General features: G+C 39.1%; 2 protein-coding genes and 1 long non-coding RNA gene across 4 annotated transcripts; 2 read left to right on the plus strand and 1 right to left on the minus strand.

Moving 5' to 3' along the window:
* Positions 1-390: 390 nt before the first annotated feature.
* On the minus strand, positions 391-1531 carry LOC115671422 (flowering-promoting factor 1-like protein 2). Its single transcript, XM_030592981.2, has one exon. It carries the CDS (start codon positions 938-940, stop codon positions 617-619), a length of 324 nt encoding a protein of 107 aa, XP_030448841.1. The 5' UTR covers positions 941-1531; the 3' UTR covers positions 391-616.
* Positions 1532-11424: 9893 nt separating this feature from the next.
* On the plus strand, positions 11425-18389 carry LOC115671481 (protein FAR1-RELATED SEQUENCE 6-like). Of its 2 annotated transcripts, none has more exons than XM_056318824.1 (3): positions 11425-11863; positions 15020-17249; positions 17958-18389. In XM_056318824.1, exon 2 carries the CDS (start codon positions 15070-15072, stop codon positions 17095-17097), a length of 2028 nt encoding a protein of 675 aa, XP_056174799.1. In that variant the 5' UTR covers positions 11425-11863; positions 15020-15069; the 3' UTR covers positions 17098-17249; positions 17958-18389. The 2 variants fall into 2 exon arrangements, with proteins under 2 accessions (XP_056174799.1, XP_056174800.1); XM_056318825.1 differs by having other exon boundaries at positions 15020-17153.
* A 324-nt stretch (positions 18390-18713) lies between these two features.
* On the plus strand, positions 18714-19408 carry LOC115671484 (uncharacterized). The gene is made up of 2 exons (XR_004004612.2): positions 18714-18972; positions 19069-19408. It is a non-coding gene; the product is annotated as an uncharacterized LOC115671484 (long non-coding RNA).
* The last annotated feature ends 2423 nt before the right edge of the window (positions 19409-21831 follow it).

Consider the following 21831-nt stretch of genomic DNA (forward strand, 5'->3'; position numbering starts at 1 on the left):
TCAATTCTTGCAGCCCACGAACCCAATTTGACACAAAAATGAGGAAACTTTTGTGGCAAATCCATTTGCTCCGTCAAGGGTTTTCGAGTGCTTTTCATCTTTCTCGTGTTTGTAGTGCTTGAACAGTGTACTCATGCATTTCTCTCCCTTACCTGCGGTCATCGAAAGACTGATCGATGACAGAAATTTATATCTCTACCTCTTTTCTCGTCCAATTTCAGCTTTGTTTGTCTCGCAAGAACCCAGATTTGATCATATACCTTGTGCAGATGATAATATACTAGAGTAATATTCCATAATGCAAAATGTTTGTACATTGCTACACAAAATTACATGGTGATCCATCGTTTATTGTGGTCATGAGATACGGCATTTCAGTGAAACAGCATATGATAAACAAGCAATAACATAAGTATTTATTTACTAGTATTGTAAATTTGTTTATCCTAACATATTACTCTTTAACTATACTGCTTAAGACACGGCGTATCCTGTTGGTTCAGGTATCAATCCGATGAAAGTGCAGAAAAACTCGTACATCAAAGACAACATGAATTTCTGCATTACAACAGAACACAAGGAAACTAAGAGAGAGACTTTGGACAGTGAGCAGAGATCATGGGTCGCGAACTCGGAATATATTAGGGTGCTTGACAACGATGTCGTACATGTGGATGGAGTTGAACTTGGAGAAGTCTTTAGGGAGAGAGATGAGATCGATGGAAGATTGCTTGTGGAACTGCAAGAGGTCGGGGTCTCCACCAGAGTACTGCTCCCATCCGAGGCCCCTCAGGATTCGCTCAAGCGACGAGTAAGATGAGACGACCTCACCTGTCGGCAAGTGCACCAAGGCCGTCCTCCGCCCAGTGCCACCGTGCACATTCGCCTGTGGGTTCTCAAGGCGGATCACACCTTTCTGGAAATTCCAAACTCCCGACATTTTCAAAGTAACCGAATAGGGAGGGTATATCTAATGATTCAAGGAAAAGGCTTACTGAGTTTTCAACCTCTTTTCTTGTGGTGATTAGTGGGAGGAAGAAGAAGAGGAAGTTCTTGTTGAGCTGTGGGGGTGAGAGCAAGGAAGGTAGCGAGCAGGGTTTATATACTAGCAACGAGACTAATAGAAACAAAGGGAAAATTCAATACTCTGAGCTAGAGCGGACTAGTGAAGAAGGATAATGATGTATATGTTTTGGATTTTGGGTATGGAATCAAGGTATTGTGGGACCCAGATTGGGGTCCTAGCTTTACGGGGCACAAGGGGATGACATGGTGATTTGGGGGCGCAACCCAAACGAGCAGAATCTCCCTCATGTTTGGGCGTGTGAGCTTTTGATTTTGCTTGTCAGTGGGGGAATCTTGGGACAATTCCACGGTGTTCTATGTTAAATAGGTTGTGGTAACACCCCCACATACACATCACGAGATGTCCACGTGAAGGTCTGGGGTCTGAGGCATCTCTCCAAGGTGTTGGTGGGTTTGGCAACTGAAAGCGCCAACTTAGGGAGGGATTCACTTTAGGTGGTGTGACTCATCATTTGCTACAAAAGATGAAACCTTAAAGGTGGTATTAGTCCTTTACTAGTCAAATCATGTGAAAGCTCTTGGGCTCGTGTGGCTCCAAGGGCTATTGGCTTCTCACCCAGAAAAATCCACAGAGAAAAGAAAAAACCAAGAGAAGAGAGCTGTTCTGCAGACCTTATCCTAAAAGAAGTTATTAATTAGCTTAGCCTTGATTAAAATTATATTGACAAGGTTAACGAAGGGATTCGAGACTTTGACTATAGTGTTGACGTATCGGACTAAGCTCACGAGTCACAAAGAATAACGATTTTAGCACGTGATTGCGGAAAATTTGTAGGACGAGAAGTAATTTGCAACAATTTAAGCAGCACATACCTTTATAGATCCAATAAAATCAAGACAAGGGAAAGAACAACCCTGGATTTTAATAAGGAAACTTAATAGGATCTGGATAAGGTTTAGAGAGGAAAAAGGATATGATGGTTCAATAAAGAAGCTTTAAATCATACACTGAGGCTGACTAGAAGAGATTTATATTGTCCTTGAATGCTTCAAACATGTGGGAGCCAGCAAATTTTCCTGCCTTTCTTTACAGATCCGTTCAATTAATTGCAGCTTTGGAGAGCTAAACAACCGAGTCAGTCAGGTCAGATGAACATCTGGTATCACGGGCAGCTTAATCAATCATTGGTGAGGGGCATGGACATCAAGATCTTGTTCCTAATTATAGGTATTTTTTTTTTTTGGTCAGCCTAATTATAGGTATGATGGGAGTTCAAGTGACTGATAATTGGATAGCTCCCAAACTGTAGTCTACCAATCACCCACCAACCTCCAAAGTTCTATTGATAATATCTGAGTCAATTTCAGAAATAATTGAGTCGGAATGTACCACTGTCAAAATGGACCACCAAGTCTAATCTCTCTCTCTCTCTCTCTCTCTCTCTCTGGTTACAAGTCTTGACTCCAAATCTATTTGCCTTAGAAATGCAATGTTGCCCACATGGCATCACATGGGATACATGGTCCTCCACCTAGACAGCCAAGGCCATTTTTCCCAGCAAGTCTTGTCCATACCATGATTAGCATGACCTCTGTCCTTTGATTGCTTACTTTTGACTTTGTCAATTAGGGAGAGAGAGAGAAAGGGCCTTTCCACTTGCATTGCGGCTCCACAGTATCTTAACTTTCTTTCATTTCTAACAGCCACTTCCCTCCAATGTTCTTTATTATTTTAAATTCGATTTGTTTCGTAAAAAATAAATTTTATTGAAAAATATTTCCTAAAGAAAATGATATGCTTTTCTTGTATTTGGTTGCCCTCTACCAAAAAAGACGGCAATATTTTCCCATATTTATTATTAAAGAGGTATGAAAATACACTTTGAGAAAAAGAGGACTTGATTAGAGTATGGTCCTGAGACCCTAATGCTAGCTCCAGGTCCACAGCTAGGGTGAGCATAATTCAAGGATAGAATCGAGAATTGGACCGGTAGGAACCGGTTCGGTTCTAGGCTTTGGTGAGACCCGGTCCGATTCCTGATTCCACATTTTTAGGAACCTTCAATTCTCGGTTACCGGAGAAACGGGAACCAGATCAAAGAAAATGGAATCCCATATTTGTATGTCCATAAAATAAACTTGCACCATTATTGTATATAAATATCAGGTAAAACCCTCAAATTTTAAGAACTCATGAAAAACGAATCTAGATCAGTGCAACATAGTCGAGCAATTATAAGAGTCTGAATGAACCATTAGGATATTGCTAGACCCACCAAGATTACTGGTGTCCAGAGTGCTACAACTGCTTCATAATTGTTTTTGGCTGCATCCATAACAGAAAAATTAACAAGGAACGACAGATTCAATAGAAAATCAAGAAGCACAGTTATATATAGGCAGCACCGTTGGGGAAAAACTCATGCCATTCATACTTGATGCGAGTAATTAATGTTCGCTGTGTCCTTTGTTGGCTGCACCAAAGGCTTAATCTGTGGAGCACCAAAACAAATTATGAGAGGTCAAAATGCTAAAGAAGCAATCAAATATATATTGAGTCTAGAAGCAAGCATACAAGTAGAAAATGAACTTTGCTACCTGTACAAAGTAACTAAACGCGAACTTGGAACATAAAATGAGTGCCCAGATGAATGTGTACCTGAAACGAGGTATTGGTTTAAATAAACTCTTGATTACCTAATATTTTGGAGGAATTTTTCATGGATGATTGAAGACCGAAGTTTTATAATTTAGGTTTTATGTTACGTATTTTGGACTTTTTATTGTTTATTTTATTATACTTGTCATTTTTTTTTATGAATTGTTACTATTGACAAATGGGAAACTTTCATTCTTTTTGTTGCATTCTCTTTCATTTTGCTTAAGTAAAAATGAAAAAAGAAGAAGAAGAAATTAGCCGGTTCCCAAGTAGACCCTAGAACCTGTAAAAAGTTAGGTTCCAAGTTTAAAGGTATGCAGAGTATATTTTAGGTTCTAAAAAATGAGGAAATTGTTCTGATTGATAGGTTTCGGATTTCAGGTGGAATCTCGGTGGAATTTGGAATCAATTACTCCTATCCATAGCACCAAGATCATGTGCTTTGGTCATCGGACACCTGGGAGCAAGCGTCTAGCGTCCTAGTCCCAAGTGGCGGTGATTTGTGTCCGAGCACCTAGGGTTCCGATTAGCGTGTCGAGTTTGGGCGATGGGGACTTTTGTACTAGTAGCCCGGGACCTAGGTTCGGGTGCCTAGCGACTCAGGTTCTATGGTCAAGGCCCGAGTCCATTACCTAGACACCTCGATCCAATCACTTGACATGCATGGTCATGCGACAATGGAGGTCAAGTCGTACTCTAGACAATGATTTTTTATTCTTAAAAAAGGAAGTCAATTAATATAGATTTTTCATTAATCTATGAAGGTAATCTATTAAGTTATTTTCCTAAGCAATTTGAACGCCGAAAAATAAGGAAAATATTATTTCGACAGTTAATTTTCCCCGAAATAGACGAGGAGCTGTGATAGTTCCATGTATCTCGTTAGGTTGTCCTACAATAGCTAGGCCATCTAAATGGTGCCCTTTACGATATTGGATGCATGGGCCCTTCTTCATTTTACCTGATGACTGTCATTTTGAATTTGACATCTCGAGTTTGAACTAGAACTAATTTGGCCAGTCGAGGGCAATGTCGCGACTGATGATGAAGAGGATGGAATATCGGACTTGTTTCACTTTCACCCCCTTTTAATACTTTTTAAAACTCTAACTAATAAAAGGGAAGTAGTAACATTTCAACAATTTAATACTCACGTTCTTAGTTTAGGGGTATATCAATTAGATAGATGCATGCTCATGCATCTAGCTAGTCACATAAGTTTATGACTGAATTGCCATAGATATAATAAGTTTAGGACTTTTTTGATAATGATCCATCGAATTATGTTGCCTATTGCATTAGTTACGACATTTCAAATGATTCAAAAAATATAACCTTTATATTTAAGTCATTTTTTACATGACTTTTCAAACATTTAAAAGAGTACAACCTTTTAACCGTGGGTCAATTTTGGCACCGTTTAAGTTTTGTTTAAAAAAAATTACTGTCTAAATTCCCGCGTCGTTGGCGACATGCTTGCCATGTTATTTACTTTTTCTTTGTTAAGTTTCTCTATCTGTCCGATCAGAAATGAGTCAAATGTGAATAATTAGGAGAAGTACTTTATGATGAAAAAAGGGTACTTTCAAAACACTTCATACACGATTTCCTTGGTTAATTATGCAAAAGTGGAAACATTATGACTTTTCCTCGCCTATGTTTAGCCATTTAACCTAAAAAAGGAGGCGAATATTAAATGAACCTCGCATTGCTATGTCCCACCTATCCAAAAGAAAGAAAAAGAAAAAAAAACAGTCCAAATGGATCTGTGAATTTTTGGGATAATTATCCAAAAAATCATAAATCTATTGTACAACAGCCAATTTAGTTCTAAACCTTTCAATTGTGCCAATTTAGTCCTAAAATTTTGACAATTTGCTAAGTTAATCCTAAACATTTTAATGATTTGCCAATATAGTCATTCCGGGTAATTTTAGCTGAAAATCGCAGAGGAACTACATTGGCAAATCATTAAAATTGACACAATTGAAATATTTGGGATCGAATTGGCGGCCCTACAATATATTTATGACTTTTTGGATAAATTTCCCGTAAACTTTTCTTTTTTACAAAATTGATTCGTCTAAAGAATTATTCTCAACATAGATTCTCTCAAAATTATTTTCCAAACTAGATTTTTCACTGCCATATCATATGTCTAAGAGTTGCCTAGTCATCATCTCCTTATCCTGGTCGCTTTTACTTCCATTCTAAAATTTAAAAATATTTTTTGCAATTCTGCATAGTTTTTAGTCTCTAGAATTGATCCATAAAAAAAAATAGAACCAGAAAAGAAGTTGTACGCATTCATCCACCAAGTTTTAACTCAGTCATTTGTTACTCCACAAATCTAATCACTTAGTGAGTTTAAATTCCAAATATGGATAAAATGTATTTCAAAATACATTTTAAAATCAATATGCCCTATGTTGACTGTAATTATGAAAATTAGATTAAACTCTATAGGCTCCATTCGTTTCACAAAAAACAACTTCCAAAAAAACATTTTCCGGATTTTCCGGCATTTGTTTTGCGGAAAATAAATTAGTAATGGAAAATATTTTCCAACAATGGAAAAAAACACCTTCAAAAGTGAGGAAAATGTTTTCCGCTTTTTAAAAAGAAAAAATTTTCCATATCTTCTTTCACCTCATTTTCTTTCAACTAAAACATTTTTCCTTTATTTTTTTTAATTTTCTTTTATTTATTTATTTTTAAAAAGTTGAGTTTTTATTTTTTTTCCTTTTCTTCCTTTTTTTTTGTTTGCTTCTTCCTTTGCCGATTGGTAGCCACTGTGGCTGCCGGCGACCGGCCACAGGCGAGCTCGAGTCTCACCACAGGCCAGCAAGGCTCAATTCGAGCTTGCCAGATTCTGGTGATATCAAGCCTCGCTGGCTGTGGCAAGGTTGAGCTCGAGCCCCGCCATCTCTGGCAAGCTGGGCGAGGCTTGACCTCGCCAGGCCGGCGAGGCTCAAGCTCGCCTTTGGCCGGTCGTTGTTGTGGCCAACGACTGGCAAAGGAAGAAGAAAAAAAAAGGAAAAGGAAAAAATAATTTAATAATTAAAAATTAAAAAAAATATGAATTTTTTTTTAGTAATTTTCCCTAGAAAATCAAATTGGATATCGAACGGCGAAAAATATTTTTCAGTTCATTTTCAAGTCTCAGCCAATCACCGGAAAACATTTTTCGGAAACATCATATTTTCCACGAAACGAACGAAGCCTATATTTTTGTTAATATATATGGTTTTGCAGTTTGCATTTATGAATGGCTAAAAGTAAAATGAAACTGCTAGTAATAATAGAATTTAAAAATTAAATAACTAATTATATCTTATCTACAATAAAACTTTTATAATGGTAAGTATAACATTTTTTTCACTCAGCAAAATTGCTTTTGGAATATCAATTCACCTTTCTACGACAGAAAATAGTTTTCAGCATTGGCAAACTATTGTCACTTCATCGAAAGAGAAAAAAGAATTTAAAAATCGAGAAATGGTAAAGATCTATATGCTGCTTAAATATAACTTATCTATACAGTTTATATAAGTTTAATCTAAATAACAAAACGGGAAAGTCATTGTAATAATTCGAGGAGAGATAAAGTGGGAAAAAGTACAAAAAAAGTTACAAATCTATTGTACTTGTGTCAATTCAATCCTAAACCTTTCAATTGTGGCAATTTAGTCTTAAACCATTTCATGTTTTGCTAATTAAGGCCATCGGGCTAATTTAGGCCAGTCGTCCTATGTGGCATGACAGGCTGACGTGGACAATTTTTAATAAATTTTTAATAAATTTTTGATTTTTTATAATTCCTTTTCTTTTCTTTTTGGGGATTGAGGGTCGGCAAGGGTTGCCAGCTGACCCTCACCGGGTCTGGGTGTCGTGGCACCCTCACCTGGCCAAGATCTAGCGAGGGCATCACGGCCCTCGTCAGATCTAGGCGAGGGACCGCGAACCGTCGCTTTGGACAGCGAGGGCATCGAGCGAGGGCCGTGTCATTATGCAATGTAGGACCGCTACGTCAACATCAATGATTTCTAACCTAAATTGGTCAGATCGACACGATTGGTAAAATATGACAAAATCGACAAAATTGAAAGATTGATAACTGAATTACAATAAGCGTAGGACTTCTTTGACACGTTTTTCTTGCAAAAGTGATTAGGATTGGAAGAGTGATTACTAGGCAATAGGCAACATTCAGACGTGACGTGACATTGAGAAGTTTAGTTTGGGGAAAACTTCTCGTATAGATTTATTTTGAGAATTATTTGAGATCTATTTCGGAAAAAAGAAGAAGAAGAAGGTCTCTATCAAGGTGACCTCAATTGAAATAGAAAGTGGTGCCCAAATCGAATTTATTTCAATTTGGATTTTTGGTCCACCCTATTGGTCTCAAGAGATGAACCCACGTGGTAAGAAAGACATGAACTTCGGCCTAATACGTATAAAAGAGGCCGTATACATATCCAGGAATACTTCCAAATTCGCTCGATGTGATTGGGTCAGTTCTAGAGCCCTTCCATTAGCCAGTTTCGATAGCAATAATAGAAAGCTTCCTGAAAAAGCAAGGAAAAAATGTGGCTACCGACACCTTCCAATATTGCCAAAATTGTATGAAACCCCCCTGTGCTGCTAGAAACAAGTGGGACTCTTGGACCGGCAGGCAACTTTGCTTTGCTTTGTACATTGACAAATAATTGTTAAGTGGGATAAGGAAATTTGCTTGGAATCCTCCTCGGGGGTTCGCGTGCTTGGTTTGCACGTCAGAGGGTTTTTGAGATCACATGTTCGCATGTCACCGATTACGTCCAAATTGCTCTGCGTCATGGCTACCTGCACAAGTCGGGTTCGTACCGAACCGGCTCACAATGCTTACGGCTGTGTTCTCTATAAACTTGTATGTCCGTAACGTTAAAAAAATGAAATAAAGTTTCCCTAGAATCGAGCCATAAAATTTGTATTTCAAAAGCAAACAGCCATATCTATTAACCTTTAAGGTTGCGCTTATTTGTTTGTTTAGATATTTTCATCTGATAGGATAAGGCCATATAAGATAATGATATGATGGATTTATGATATTTTATGCAAGGTTTAGGATATCCAAAAGAGAAAATGATACAAACAGTCTCTGAACTTTAACCCAATGTGTAATTTGGTCCCTGAATTTTTAATTTATTCAATATAGTTCCTGAACTTTAGCCTGATATTCAATTTGGTCCATGAACTTTTAATTTGTTCAATGTGGTCCCTAAACTTTTAGTATGTGTTCAATTTAGTCCCTGGACTATTTAAAAATGTTCAATGTAGTCCTTCTATTAATTCAAGTGCAAAGACTACATTGAACATTTTCATATAGTTCATGGACTATATTGAACATGTGCTAAAAGTTCAGGGACCACATTGAACAGATTAAAAGTTCAAGGACCAAATTGAACATTAGGCTAAAGTTCAGGGACTACATTGAACAAATTAAAAGTTTAGGGACCAAATTACATATTGGGTCAAAGTTCAGGGACTGTTTGTGTCATTATCCCTATCCAAAATATATACTATTCGAGTGTGTGTTTAGTGTATATGGCCAACTCTGGATTACACGTAAAATTTGGTAAACAATTGCTGAAAGGTGTTCACCCTTCACTGCCCAGGCCTGCCATGACCAACTCTGATCGCACCGCCGCCGCCGCCGCCGCCTTGGGACGTAATCATTTTTCAAGACCGCCACCACCGGTTGAAAGACAGATCTCATATCTGTAGCATATCGAGAGAGAGAGAGAGTCACGAGACCACGTAGCGATGGCCGCGCGACCAACAACAACAGATCACAGCTTTACCTTCTACTGCTCGCTCCAGTCCAACCTCACTCTTTCTTTCACTGCACGCATTCTCTCTCTCTCTCTCTCTCTCTCTCGCTCGAGCACTGCCTGGATCCTTCTCAGTTTCCAATCTTTTGTTCTCTAACTCTAATACCCCACGCAAGATCTTCGTGCCTGCGAAGTATTGAGTTCAAAATCTCCCACTTCCATTAAGATGAGCGCGGAGGAGAGAGAGAGAGAGAGGGAGTGCCGGACGCCGATGCCGAGGCCGTGGAGGAGAGAGAGGTCGATGCCAGGGAAGATGATCAGTACAGCAAACCAAGAAAGAGGAAGATGAACAGTAAAAGGGAAGAAAAGAAAAAGAACAAGAGAAAGAAATCAGAAAAAAGAAGAAGCAAAACGACGTTATTTTGCAAATTTGTTCACGTCATATGCCGACTGTGTCACGTAGGATGGCCCGCGATAACGAGACATCTACATCAGCGATTTCCGATCTAAATTGACTAGATGGACTACAATGGAAAATCGTCAAAAGGTTTAAGACTACGTTAGTCAAATGGAAAATTTTAAGATTGAATTGGCATCCATATAATAAATTTAGAACTTTTTGGGTAATTTTCTTATTTCTCTCGCTACCTTTAATAACGTCACCGGCACCTGTCCAGTCCCATCGTTGATCACGAATTCAAACAGGTATCTAAATTTCAATATTTTTCAAGAACGTGAAACTCATTTGTCAATTTTTCTCAAGAGAATAAAAAGATATTGAAAGTAGAATTGCAAAATGCCAAAAGGCCACAAAAGCAAGTGTTAGTTTGCTTTTTGTTTAAGAATGCCTCACGCAAAATTTCTAACGTTTGTACCACGTTTGGGATGTTCCCTCAATCTCCATTGCGTGAAGACCCTTTCCTTGCATTTGTTCCCCCACTTCCAATGGTGAGAATTCTTGCCTTAAAAGAAGAGTGCATGTTCCAATAAAAATATTGCAATCTTTTTGTTTATTGAAGCAATTCATTTCTATAATTATTACAATAGAAAAAGTTGAGGACGAGTACCTTAAAGTGAGAAATTGAATATCGTGAGACGTCTTTTGATATGCACATGCACATTATTGGCAAGGTTGTCCAAATGAGCCACAAACCTATTTAAAGTTTTAGGACTCCCTCCCGGCACGGTATCTCTCCCCCGTTCGCCGGCGGCAACGCCGCCTTCCCGCCTCAACAAGTCCGACCCGGACTTGACATGCCTCTGGTATCTCGAATTTGACATGAATTCGACATGCCTCGACCCATGTAGGGCTTATGCTGATTAAACTTGAGGATTTTTTAACATCATGTGCTGTAAACCCAACTCAATTAAAGCTGAAATTATCTGATTTCAAGCTTGAAATTTATGCCCTCTTCCCCTTCAACCATGCTGGTCGAATTCGACTTGTTGTGCGAGCCAGGCCCGCGCGACTGATTCGGGTCCGTTTGCCACCGCCTGTCTAATGAAAATGCAACGAGGGAGACAAACAATATGCTCCTAAAAATTATATGATATGTAGTTTAATTTTAATATTTTTGTTTATGAATTAAAGATTATCCTTAATTTTTATGTAATTAATTCTTAAATGGTTAGGTAAAATTTATGTGTCAATATAGATTTGGATTAATCAATCAAGGAGCTCAATGTTTCCGCAAATTCACCTTTATTTTTAATATTTTCGCAATTTAAATACCTTGTTGTAATTTAAAATATCTCGCCCTTGATTAAATTTCGGTGTGTATCTTAATTGAGGTTTTCGGAACCTCATCGTTGATCAAATTTCGATGTTGTATTTTTGTTATTGCGCTTTGCCGTCGATCAAATTCCGGCGAAACTTTGGCGCATTCCACGTGTTCGCCACGTCAGCATTTCAGCGGAAATAACTCTTTTGGTTACATCTTCTTCTCATCCCCGCTCTCTCTTCCAAACGTAGCGCGACTCCGGCCGGCGAAAAGCTCCGAGCGCCACCGGTCCGGTGGGGACTGCGTCGTCGGTGACCAGAAGCCGCCGTCGCTCTGCAAATCAACCCCGAACCGCCGTGGATCGGAGCGCCGCGAAGAGACCCATCTCTCCCCCTCTCCGTTTCTGGCTCCGCCAAACCCTTCGAAGCACCGGAGCCCGACAGCCAATCGACCCGCCGGAGAGCCGGCCGGAGCCGGATCGCACGTCGCCGGGGATGAATCGGGAGGGGGCGGGCGACTGAGCTGACGGCGGTTCGCGTGGCATCCAGCGGAAGCTCCGGCTCAACTTCCAATGTGGGTCTTCCACCTGTAGCTCGGGGGCAGCTTCGGCTCGAAAGCTGCACTCGCTCTCAATCTCTCTTCACGTAAGTTGACTCTTTTACGAAGATGATGTAGGCTGGGGCGTTATCAGATTACATGTCTTGCCTGGAATGGATGAGATAGATATAATCAGATCGATGCCAAAGTGCTCTGATACTAGCTGAAGATCATAGGGCAGAAGGCAGTGAAGTCAATGGCATTTATAGTTCGCACATTTTGCTGTAGTTCCACTCACGAATGAGTTAGGCATACCCAGGTAGCTATAAATTGATGTCGATGATGGGTTCGGATACTGAAGATTTAACTTTCATGGTTGTGACAGTTCTGTATCTGCATTTCCTATGAACTGCCTAAAAGTGGGGATTGGGTGAAACATCAAGCTCTTCTGCTGCATTGGACTGCCAGGATATTAGACAAAGCCGGATAATTTTTTTTGCGTATTACGCGTTTCGAGAGGTCAATGGAGTGGGGCACAGTGGTAAGAAGGATATAGAGAGTTACTTATTATACTGGCATAAGGAGTGTGCCTACGCGTTTGGCTTCATTGCAGTGCCTTGAGCTTCCCCGCATCTTTTCTTGCCCTTTTTCTTAGGTTCAAGTTGCGAATTTGACTGCTTTTGTCGTCTTCCTTGACCCAAAGAACTATGTATTGGAGATGGAGAGTTGAAATTTCAGCATGGTGTATTCGTTTTGTAGTATATCCCTAAGTCTAGGTTATTCTTGGGGCTTCAAAATGCAAAAAAAGTCTTCATCCTTTGATCTTCACTGTTTTTCTTCAGTACATTTTTCCCCCTCTTTGCTATGAGCTCCGATACATTTAGATGTATGACTATGAATCTGTCCTAGTTCAACACTATTTAGCATTTTTGAGCCTGGCGTTTTAGAATCGTCTTGGTGGAAAAAAAAAGAAAGAGATAACCTGGCTATTACATTGTTAGTGTGGAAATCCTGAGGTCTTTCCAACCCAAGGTTTAAGTCTATGGAAGAACAATCCATTTGAAGTCAATTGTCAGATAACCAAAACCTTGGTCCCTTGAAAACCCCATATCCTAGGTATTGACAGGGAAATCACATACTACTACCTATGTATGTGAGACCATTGGTTTGCTTAAAAACCTTGGGGACTCCTAGATTTAAGGGTTCAGGTGCGCTTGGAGGAATGATTGTTTATTACCCACAATGCTTTTTCGAGACCATGTTCATTGGGTATTTGTGAGGCATGCAATTTGTTAAATGGTTTATGAAAATCTTTGGAAACTTTAACTGTTGAGAATTGTGAAATCTTGCCTGGTCTTTATTGATCCTTTGTTTTTCTTTGATCATGATATATTCCATTGTTTTATTACTTGGCTCCGAAAGAAGCCTCTCTTTTCCTTTCTCTCATAATTGGAAAAGTGAAAGTTAGTTAATGAGCAAAAGGTTAACGGTTCCTATCAAACGATTTTAGTTGCCATAAATATGAATAATTCCACTTTGATGGATAGCGAGGGCAAGAGACAAGGACGGATTTAGTGTCTTGGGGCACTTGCCCGCATTGAGCTCTTTCAAAGTTACCATGATAGATGGTTTTATTTATATGTATTTCTTGAATTTTTGTCATGTTGCCCCCTTGCGGCACATTCTTTTTCTTTAAGCAGGACTCCTAGTGGACTGTTATTTTCATTTGAAAATGTAAACTTAGACACTTAGCCCACCGGCCCCACCCACATCCTGAAGGAAAACTGTAAAATTCAAAATTCCGAATGCAAATATAGGGAAATTATGAGTCTGAAGAAAGCAGCCAAACTCTGGCACTTGACAGATTTTTTATTTTGAGTAATGGTTGGATACCGAAGTTATTTTACTAAAAGATGTGCACTCCCTAAATAATTGCTTAAGTTAGACCAATTTGATCATCTAATCGAATCTGTCACATAACTTTGTAAACCTATTTAAGAGACGGATTTTTAGTGTGTTTAACATTATTTGTCATGTTTTTACCTAAAAAATAGCAAAACTGTTGCAATGACGAGGGTTAAGAAGAAGACTAGGTTGAAGATAAATTTCGGTTCTTGACCTTTTGAGAGGTTCAGGCAAAAGAAAACCAGGGTTTCTTTTAGGTGCAGAGCAGCACTTAAGTTTTGTACTCTGTAGATATTTTGTTGACTCTCATCTTTGGTTTCAATGATTTTTTATTCCAAAATGGACTACTTTACATGAATATTACCTCTTGGTTTATTGAAAAGTACCTGTTTGAATGTTCTGTATGCTTCGTAAGTGAGGAATTATAAGAAATTTTGATTGATTGAACAGAGTTTTAATTGAATATCTTTCTTCTCATTTTAATTGCTTATAATTAGTGATTGCGATGTATAAACTCATGATTGAGTAACTTAGAACAAGGTCTTAGTCCAAAATCGAATTAATACCTTTAATGATGGCTATTCTTGAAAGACAATGTAATTTGGACACATATAAGATAGCTATTCTTTTTTCAATGTTAATGTGGTATAAACTTAATAAGTGTCTTTTTATATCCCTTAAGTTTTGCCCCCAAAATTATTTAAACCACATCTTTTAGAGTGGAAAATGTACATGTATTGGGGAAAAGAATGAAATGCTTGAACATGCATTTAATCTAACAATAGAGAGCGTTGGTATAGTCATGGAAGATCAGACTATAAATGTGCTTACACAAGCAAAAGTCAAATGGTATGTATTTATTTAAACTAAGAACAGAGAGTATAGGTGTTGTGGCATGAGTGACCAGGATATATGAGATTATATTAGCAAACTGAAAACCTATATATGTAGTTAAGTTACGATTAGAGGTAGCATGCACTTTGACATGATTGGTGGGCATGTAACCAAGCTTGATTTAAGCAAATTCGTTGACTCTAGTGTGTGAATGTGTTGGGTGATGAAGATTAAATCACGTGAGCATCTAAATAAGCTCAAATAAAGTGCTTATAGGGGTTTCTAGTGATGGTGGCGCTGTTGTTATGGAGAACAACATACTTGTGAGCTTGAACTTGAATCAAATATCGAGGTGCGAGCCACCGACTTATTTCCTACTTGAATTAGTGGCCACTTTTTTACTGAGTCATTGATATTTAACATTGTCATATTGTAGTATTCCAGATCTAGTCTGCCATGATCAATCAGGCTAATTTTTATCCAGTTGATTGACCTTCAGAACATTAACAATGTTTTCTGCACAGGTGACCTTGCCTTTGAGCTTGTATGCAAATGTTTCTCCAATACGTTTAAGATGGAAGAAGTTCATCTAAATAGTGAGCCTCTCTTTGATGATGGCAATGAATATGAGTTTGAGGAAGATGCGAATGCTATGGATGATGGAGGAGAAGTTAGTGCTGCACGACCAAAGAAAGGACATTCACCACCTACTGTGGGGTTGGAGTTTGATTCTTTTGATCAAGCTTACGATTTCTATAATATGTATGGAAAGGAACAGGGTTTTGGAATCAGAGTAAGCAATTCATGGTTTAGATCAAAGAGGAAAGAGCGTTATAGAGCAAAACTAAGCTGCAGTAGTGCAGGCTTCAAGAAAAAAAGTGAAGCCAACAACCCTAGGCCTGAAACAAGGACTGGATGCCCTGCAATGATAGTGATTAGGCTTGTGGACTCTGAAAGGTGGAGAATAGTTGAAGTTCAGCTTGAGCACAACCATAAGGTTAGTCCAGAAATCAAGCGCTTCTACAAGTCACATAAAAAGATGATTGTTGCTGCCAAAAAGGCACAACCACCATCAGAGCCTGTCACGCAGATGCATATCATAAAGTTGTATCGGCCAGCTGCTATCGATTCTGGATGTAATGGCTATTTGAGTATCGGTAGGGATGATGGAATCAATTCCGTTGATCATGCCAAACATTTGGAGCTTAAAGAGGGAGATGCCCACGCATTATATAACTACTTTTGTCGCATGAAGTTGACCAATCCAAATTTCTTTTATTTGATGGATATTGATGATGATGGGCGTTTGAGAAATGTGTTTTGGGCTGATGCCAGGTCTAGGGCTGAGTATGCTTACTTTTCAGACACGGTTGCTGTTGATTCCATGTGCTTGGCTAGCAAATTTGAGATTCCCTTGATATCCTTTATTGGCATCAATCATCATGGACAGTCAATTTTGTTGGGCTGTGGCTTTGTTGGACATGAATCAGTTGAGCATTATGTTTGGATATTTCGGGCATGGTTGAATTGCATGTTGGATCACCCTCCACAAGTTATATTTACAGACCAGTCCAAGGCCTTCCAAACTGCAATTTCTGAGGTATTTCCAAATGCTCATCATTGCTTTTGTGCATGGTATATCATGCAGAGAGTCCACGAAAAACTGGGAGGATTGAAGGGATATGAAGTAATTAAAAGACAGCTGAAGAGATCAATCTTTAATTCTTTGAAAATAGCTGAATTTGAAACTTCTTGGGCTGAGATGATCCATAGACATGGACTTAAGGACAATAAATGGCTCCATTCTCTCTATGAGGATAGACAAATGTGGGTTCCTGTATACTTGAAAGATACATTCTTTGCAGGGATGATTCTTATTCAAGAAAGTGAAAGCAAGAGTGCCTTTTTTGATGGTTATGTACATAAACATACGTCTTTCAAAGAATTCGTTGATAAATATGATCTAGTTTTGCATAGGAAGCACTTGAAAGAAGCCATGGCAGAGCTGGAGTCCAGAAATATAAACTGTGAGCTGAAAACAAGATGCAACTTTGAGGTGCAGCTCTCCAAGGTGTATACAAAAGAAATTTTCAAGAGATTCCAGTCTGAGGTTGAGGGGATGTACTCTTGCTTCAACACAAGGCAGGTAAATGTTGACGGCGCAATCATAACATACATAGTGAAAGAACGAGTGGTAAATGGAACTGAAAAGGAGGTTAGAAATTACGAGGTCTTGTATGAGACATCTCAAGTAGATATTCGATGCATATGCAGCTTGTTCAATTACAAAGGTTATCTTTGTCGCCACGCATTGAATGTTCTCAACTATAATGGTGTGGAGGAAATTCCGAGGCAATATATTCTTTCACGTTGGAGCAAGGATTGCAAGAGACAACCACTTGAGATACCTCATGGTTCCAATGATCTTGATGTACATAACCCAGCTTGGTGGCATAACAATCTGTACAGACGTGCCATTCCAATTGTGGAGGAAGGCGCTCGATCCAAAGACCATTATAAGATTACTTTGCACGAATTGGAGGAGTTGTTGAATAAACTTGATCTTGTTGAGGACAACTTAAATGCACCAAAAAATGTTTGAGTTTCCTCCTCAATGTGGTAGTCAGAAATGGAAGAAGAGAAAAAATTAGAAAAGTGGTAACCTTGCTGACCTTGTATGTGTTTTAATCTACTTCCTGCATCTCCTCCATGCTCAATGCACATACAAACGAAACATGAGGCTTAGACAAGAGGGTAAGTAAATTTTTCCTACATTTGTTACTTTTGGTTTGTGATTGCTAGTCAATAATTTCTCCAGGATAGCATTTGAATGCCTTTAGCTGAGTGGCCTATTCTAAACTAGACCTGTAAATTCACAAGATGATGCTTCTTATTGTTCTTGACATAGAACCAATTTGAAGCCTCTTTGAGCAAGCTCAGGTTGTGATTTGATGTTTTTCCACGGTCAAATAGTTTCATTTTTCGATTACAGGGGAGTCACAGTAACCATGGATCCTCTTCTTTGTGATGTTTCCATTTGAAAATTGAAATAGAGTGAACATCATCTTTTCTTTTTGTGCATCTTCTTGACATTGAATAAGATATGAATCCATCAAAACATAGCGACTTTTTCGATCCTTCAATAACTTCATTGCGATGTTTCCACTTGAAATTTGAAATGGAGTGAACATCATCTGTTTTTTTCATTTTTGGTCTTGTGCATCTTCTTGACATTGAAGAAGATACGAATACATGAAAACATAGCAACTTTTTTGCTTGTCTCTAGCAAATCGTGTTTCTTATGAGGTCAGTGGGTATTTCATGAATCTGGTGTTTACCTACTTAAAGTGATTTTCTTTTTAACTTAATGAAAGGAGCCTTTGTGGCTCAATTGGTAGCAATTGTCTTGCAAAGGAGACTTGCTCAATGAACTTAGACAAATTTACTGGTGAACTTATACAGATTATAGATGATGAAGGAGAGGCTAATGAGCAGTTGCGAACTGAACAAGATGACTTGACTTCAGTTCTTGGACTTGCTGAGACATTGTAACAGGCCCCCACATGAATGAATTTGTGAAGTTCTGCATGCTCTGCCTTTCAAGTGGTATCCTGACGAATCTTACCAAGGAAGGATGCTGAAGAGACTGATCGATGGTGCTACCAGCACTTCAGCTAGTAGTCATGAAGTGGAATTGGATATAGTATTTTTTGTTTTATTGGTCTCTGAGAAACAAGAGTTTACAAGACCAGTTCTCGGTATGCCGAGGGAGGTTAATGAACTTGCAAAGGTCGATCGAGCAGCACTTTTTCACCAGTTATGTGCAAGTAAAGAAGAAATGTATGTTTACATGAAGTGAGGAATATCGAGATCTCCAATATGGTTAGAAGAAAAGCTATGTGCCCAAAAACTGAGTGAATCTAGGCAACTGACAACCATCTTAAGGTATCAGTTTCTTGTTAATTCGTTACTTAGATTTGTAATTGCTGTAATGTGGTGTTGATTCTTCATGGCAGTTTTTAGTTTGACAATTTTTGTTTATGACAGTCTGAGATGAAGGCTGAGATGGATAGGTTTGTGCGACAAAGGAAAGAATTATCTGAACAAATTTTGGAAATTACACAGCTCACTGCTGAGAAAAAAGGCTCCTCAAGATCATCTTCATGGTGCTGAGGCACAACTGAAGACTTGTGAAATCGACGAATTGAAGGCATCTATTATTTCTGCCTGTCACTTAACTGATTATTCTAAATCAAGTTCTTTTGCTTGCTTACATGTGCTTTCCTAAAAGTTGCATTTCATATGCAAGGGAGTAAAAGGTTTGGTCTTGTCATGATTTCCCTTTACTGAGATTCAAGAGGTCTTGGATTTGGTTTAGAGATTCTCTCTCTACATCTCTTTCAAGAAGGAAAGCAGTATCTATTGCCAAGCTTTTATCTACAGAACTGTACGGGAATATATTTTTTGGGAGACTGAGGTGCAGATGGATGGACTGGATTTATATTATTTTTTCCTGTCCTTTGTGAAAATGCTAATTGTCGTCTTTCTGACCAAAATATGTTCAATGGAACAGAAAGTAGTAAAGGAAAAAGAATGCTCTCGCGGAAAGGAACAAGAATGCTGAATAGGGGAGGATAATAATCGATGAAGAGATGAAGTGGCTTGCAACAGAGAATGTGGTCAGAGAAGATTCAGCAGTAACTCAAAGATCAGATTGGAAGACTGACCCAAACTGGGGGACAAACTGAAGGAGAAGAGGGAAAAGGAGGATGGAAGCTGAATTGCTGGCCTGCTAGGTCTTTTCCCATCATATCATCACATAGTCAGGCATATGCATTAGTATACATTTGGGTTGTCCTGCTTATCTTTTGTTGCTCAAGAAATTTCAAAATCCGGTTCCACCTGAGTTGGTGCTTCCTCTCTGCAGCAATAAATCCACACCCATGAGACTTCATTCCAGGAAGAAATGTCTACACGCTCCTCGTATAGTGCTATTCTGAGGCACTGTCGATGAAAGAGACGTATACAATCTCACGTGTTCATGAAGAAGGGCTTGGGCATATCCATGCCATACAACAGCTCAAGTGCAGTTCACTGGACTCCCGCGAGTTCCGATGCACTATCACCGGGCAATCATCGCTTGTATCCGACTGCACCTGTGCCAATGGTGCAGGGATGCACCCCAGTAACGGGCTCATTAATGGTGCCTTCCTTCCCTGGTTCAGTCACAATTCACAAGCGACCCCTTCGAGTGACGTGGGGATGCCGCAAGACACGAGAAACTAAACGAGCAGGTATATTTTCTCTCATTTTAATTGAAACGAATATTGTAATTTGAACCGCATTTAGACATTGGTTAATGAAACCGAATGACATAAACATGATAACATGAACAAATTGTCAGCACTAACTGAATACTGTCTTTTCTTAACCCTTCGATGTATTGTTTTAAAAGTAATGACTCCGTATATTAACTCGTGCAACCATCTCTAAATAATAGAAATAAATGACATTTTGATACAAAAGGAAAGATATGTGACAAAAACGATACGGATGAAGGCATACAAAACCAAGACTTGGTCTTCCTCACTGATGTGTGCATGGGACGAGTGATTCCGGGAGCGGGGAATTTTTAGTTGAGTGATAATGGAATGATATGTAAAGGATGAAGGATATGAGAGGTTCACTATCAAAGCATAGAGGCAAAAGTCACCAGCCTATGACAAAGGGCCGGGTAGATGGCAGCTTACCATCAAGCGTAAAGGATTGCTCCATTAGCTAAGGGTAAATAGCTGTTTAGGGCGCGTTTGGCAACTGCTCAAATGGTAACTATTTCTATTTTTTTGTTCCAAGAATTATTTTTGGAGTAGAAATCCGTTTGATAAATTTTTTGTTCCCGGGCATAAATTTGCAAAAATTTGTTTTCAGAATCAGTTTTGGAACAGAATCAAAAAGCAAAAAAAAGTTGCTTTTTTATTCTGGGAATAAGAATTAGATATGGAAAAGAAAATTTTCTTCTTCTTCTTCTTTTTGGTTTTCTTCTTCTTCTTCTTCTTTTTGGTTTTCTTCTTCTTTTCTTCCTGACTTGTGGCCGGCGAGGGCGATAGCTAGACCCTCGCCGCCTGGGTGAGGGCCACCCTCGCTAGATCTGGTAAGGGCGGCTCATGGCTTGGGTGAGGGCTGCCATCGCCGGATTTGACGAGGGCAACCATCGCTTAGGCCATTGAGGGCGGCCCTCGCCGGATCTAGAAAGGGCGGTGGTGAGGGTCTAGCCCTCGCTAGATCTGGCGAGGGCAGCACTTGCCCAAGCCGTGAGCTATCTTCGCCGAGGGCTGCGACGGCGAAGGTCCAGCCCTCTCCAGATCTGGGCGAGGGCCGCGACGCCCTTGTCGGCCTTGGCCTGTGGCCGATCGTCGGCGTCGGCGACCTGGCCATGGCCAAGGAAGGAGAAGAAGAAAAAATAAAGAAAGAAATATTAAAAAATTCAAAATTTTATTAATAAAAAGAAATTTTGTGCAGTTACTAAATGCATTTTTGTTCTTTTTCTATTCCAAAAATATAAATTTTGGGCAGTTACTAAATACCTTCAAATGCTTAGAAATTGTTTCCGGGCACGGAATAAAAAATAATCATTTTTTAACAGAAATTATTTTCAGGAACAGAATGGTTGCCAAATGCACACTTAATCTACCACCAATGACGTTGGATAAAGAATCAGGATAAATATTCACTCAAGTAGAGGAGTTCTCATACATTCATCAAATATGCATTATAATGGAGAACCCTCCTCTATTTGTAGAGAACTAAGATATAGGAAATAGACTAACATTAAAAAGACATGGGAACTACCCAAGTATTAAAGACATGAGAACTAGAAAGCATTATAAGACCCAGTAACTAGATAAAAAAATATCCTCCTCATAAGATCAACAAATATCCAAGGAATGCTCAGAATAGCCTCTCATCGATATGTTATTGATTAGCTTTGAAATCGGTAATTAGTCTGGTGAATCGGTAATTCAATACTTGATCGGCAAGGGAAGAATCGACAACTTAATAATCGATAATCTGGTCGATAGTCTTCGCGTTGACACCTTCATTCTTGACCTACCGAAGCAAGTTGTAACCAAAGTCAGTCTTGACTTAAATGAACATCGATTGTGCTGGGCTAGTCAATGGAATCAAGTTGGAACTTAAGGAATGCTCCGTAGAATCGGATGCTCTCGCATCACTCACCTTCTCCTCCCTTAGATGGTCATAATGGATGAACCATGAGTGTATCGAATGCTGAAGGAAGAGAGGATCATAGTCTATTTATCATGGGTAGACCCATTCA

This window comes from Syzygium oleosum, unplaced genomic scaffold, assembly GCF_021117445.2.
Source record: "Syzygium oleosum isolate NSW1041296 unplaced genomic scaffold, Sole_v2.1 Sole_v2.16, whole genome shotgun sequence".
Lineage (NCBI taxonomy): Eukaryota > Viridiplantae > Streptophyta > Magnoliopsida > Myrtales > Myrtaceae > Syzygium > Syzygium oleosum.

Excerpts from the sequence above, each read along its gene's own strand:
- LOC115671422 (XM_030592981.2), bottom strand. The coding sequence starts at position 940 with ATGTCGGGAGTTTGGAATTTCCAGAAAGGTGTGATCCGCCTTGAGAAC.
- LOC115671481 (XM_056318824.1), top strand. The coding sequence starts at position 15,070 with ATGGAAGAAGTTCATCTAAATAGTGAGCCTCTCTTTGATGATGGCAAT.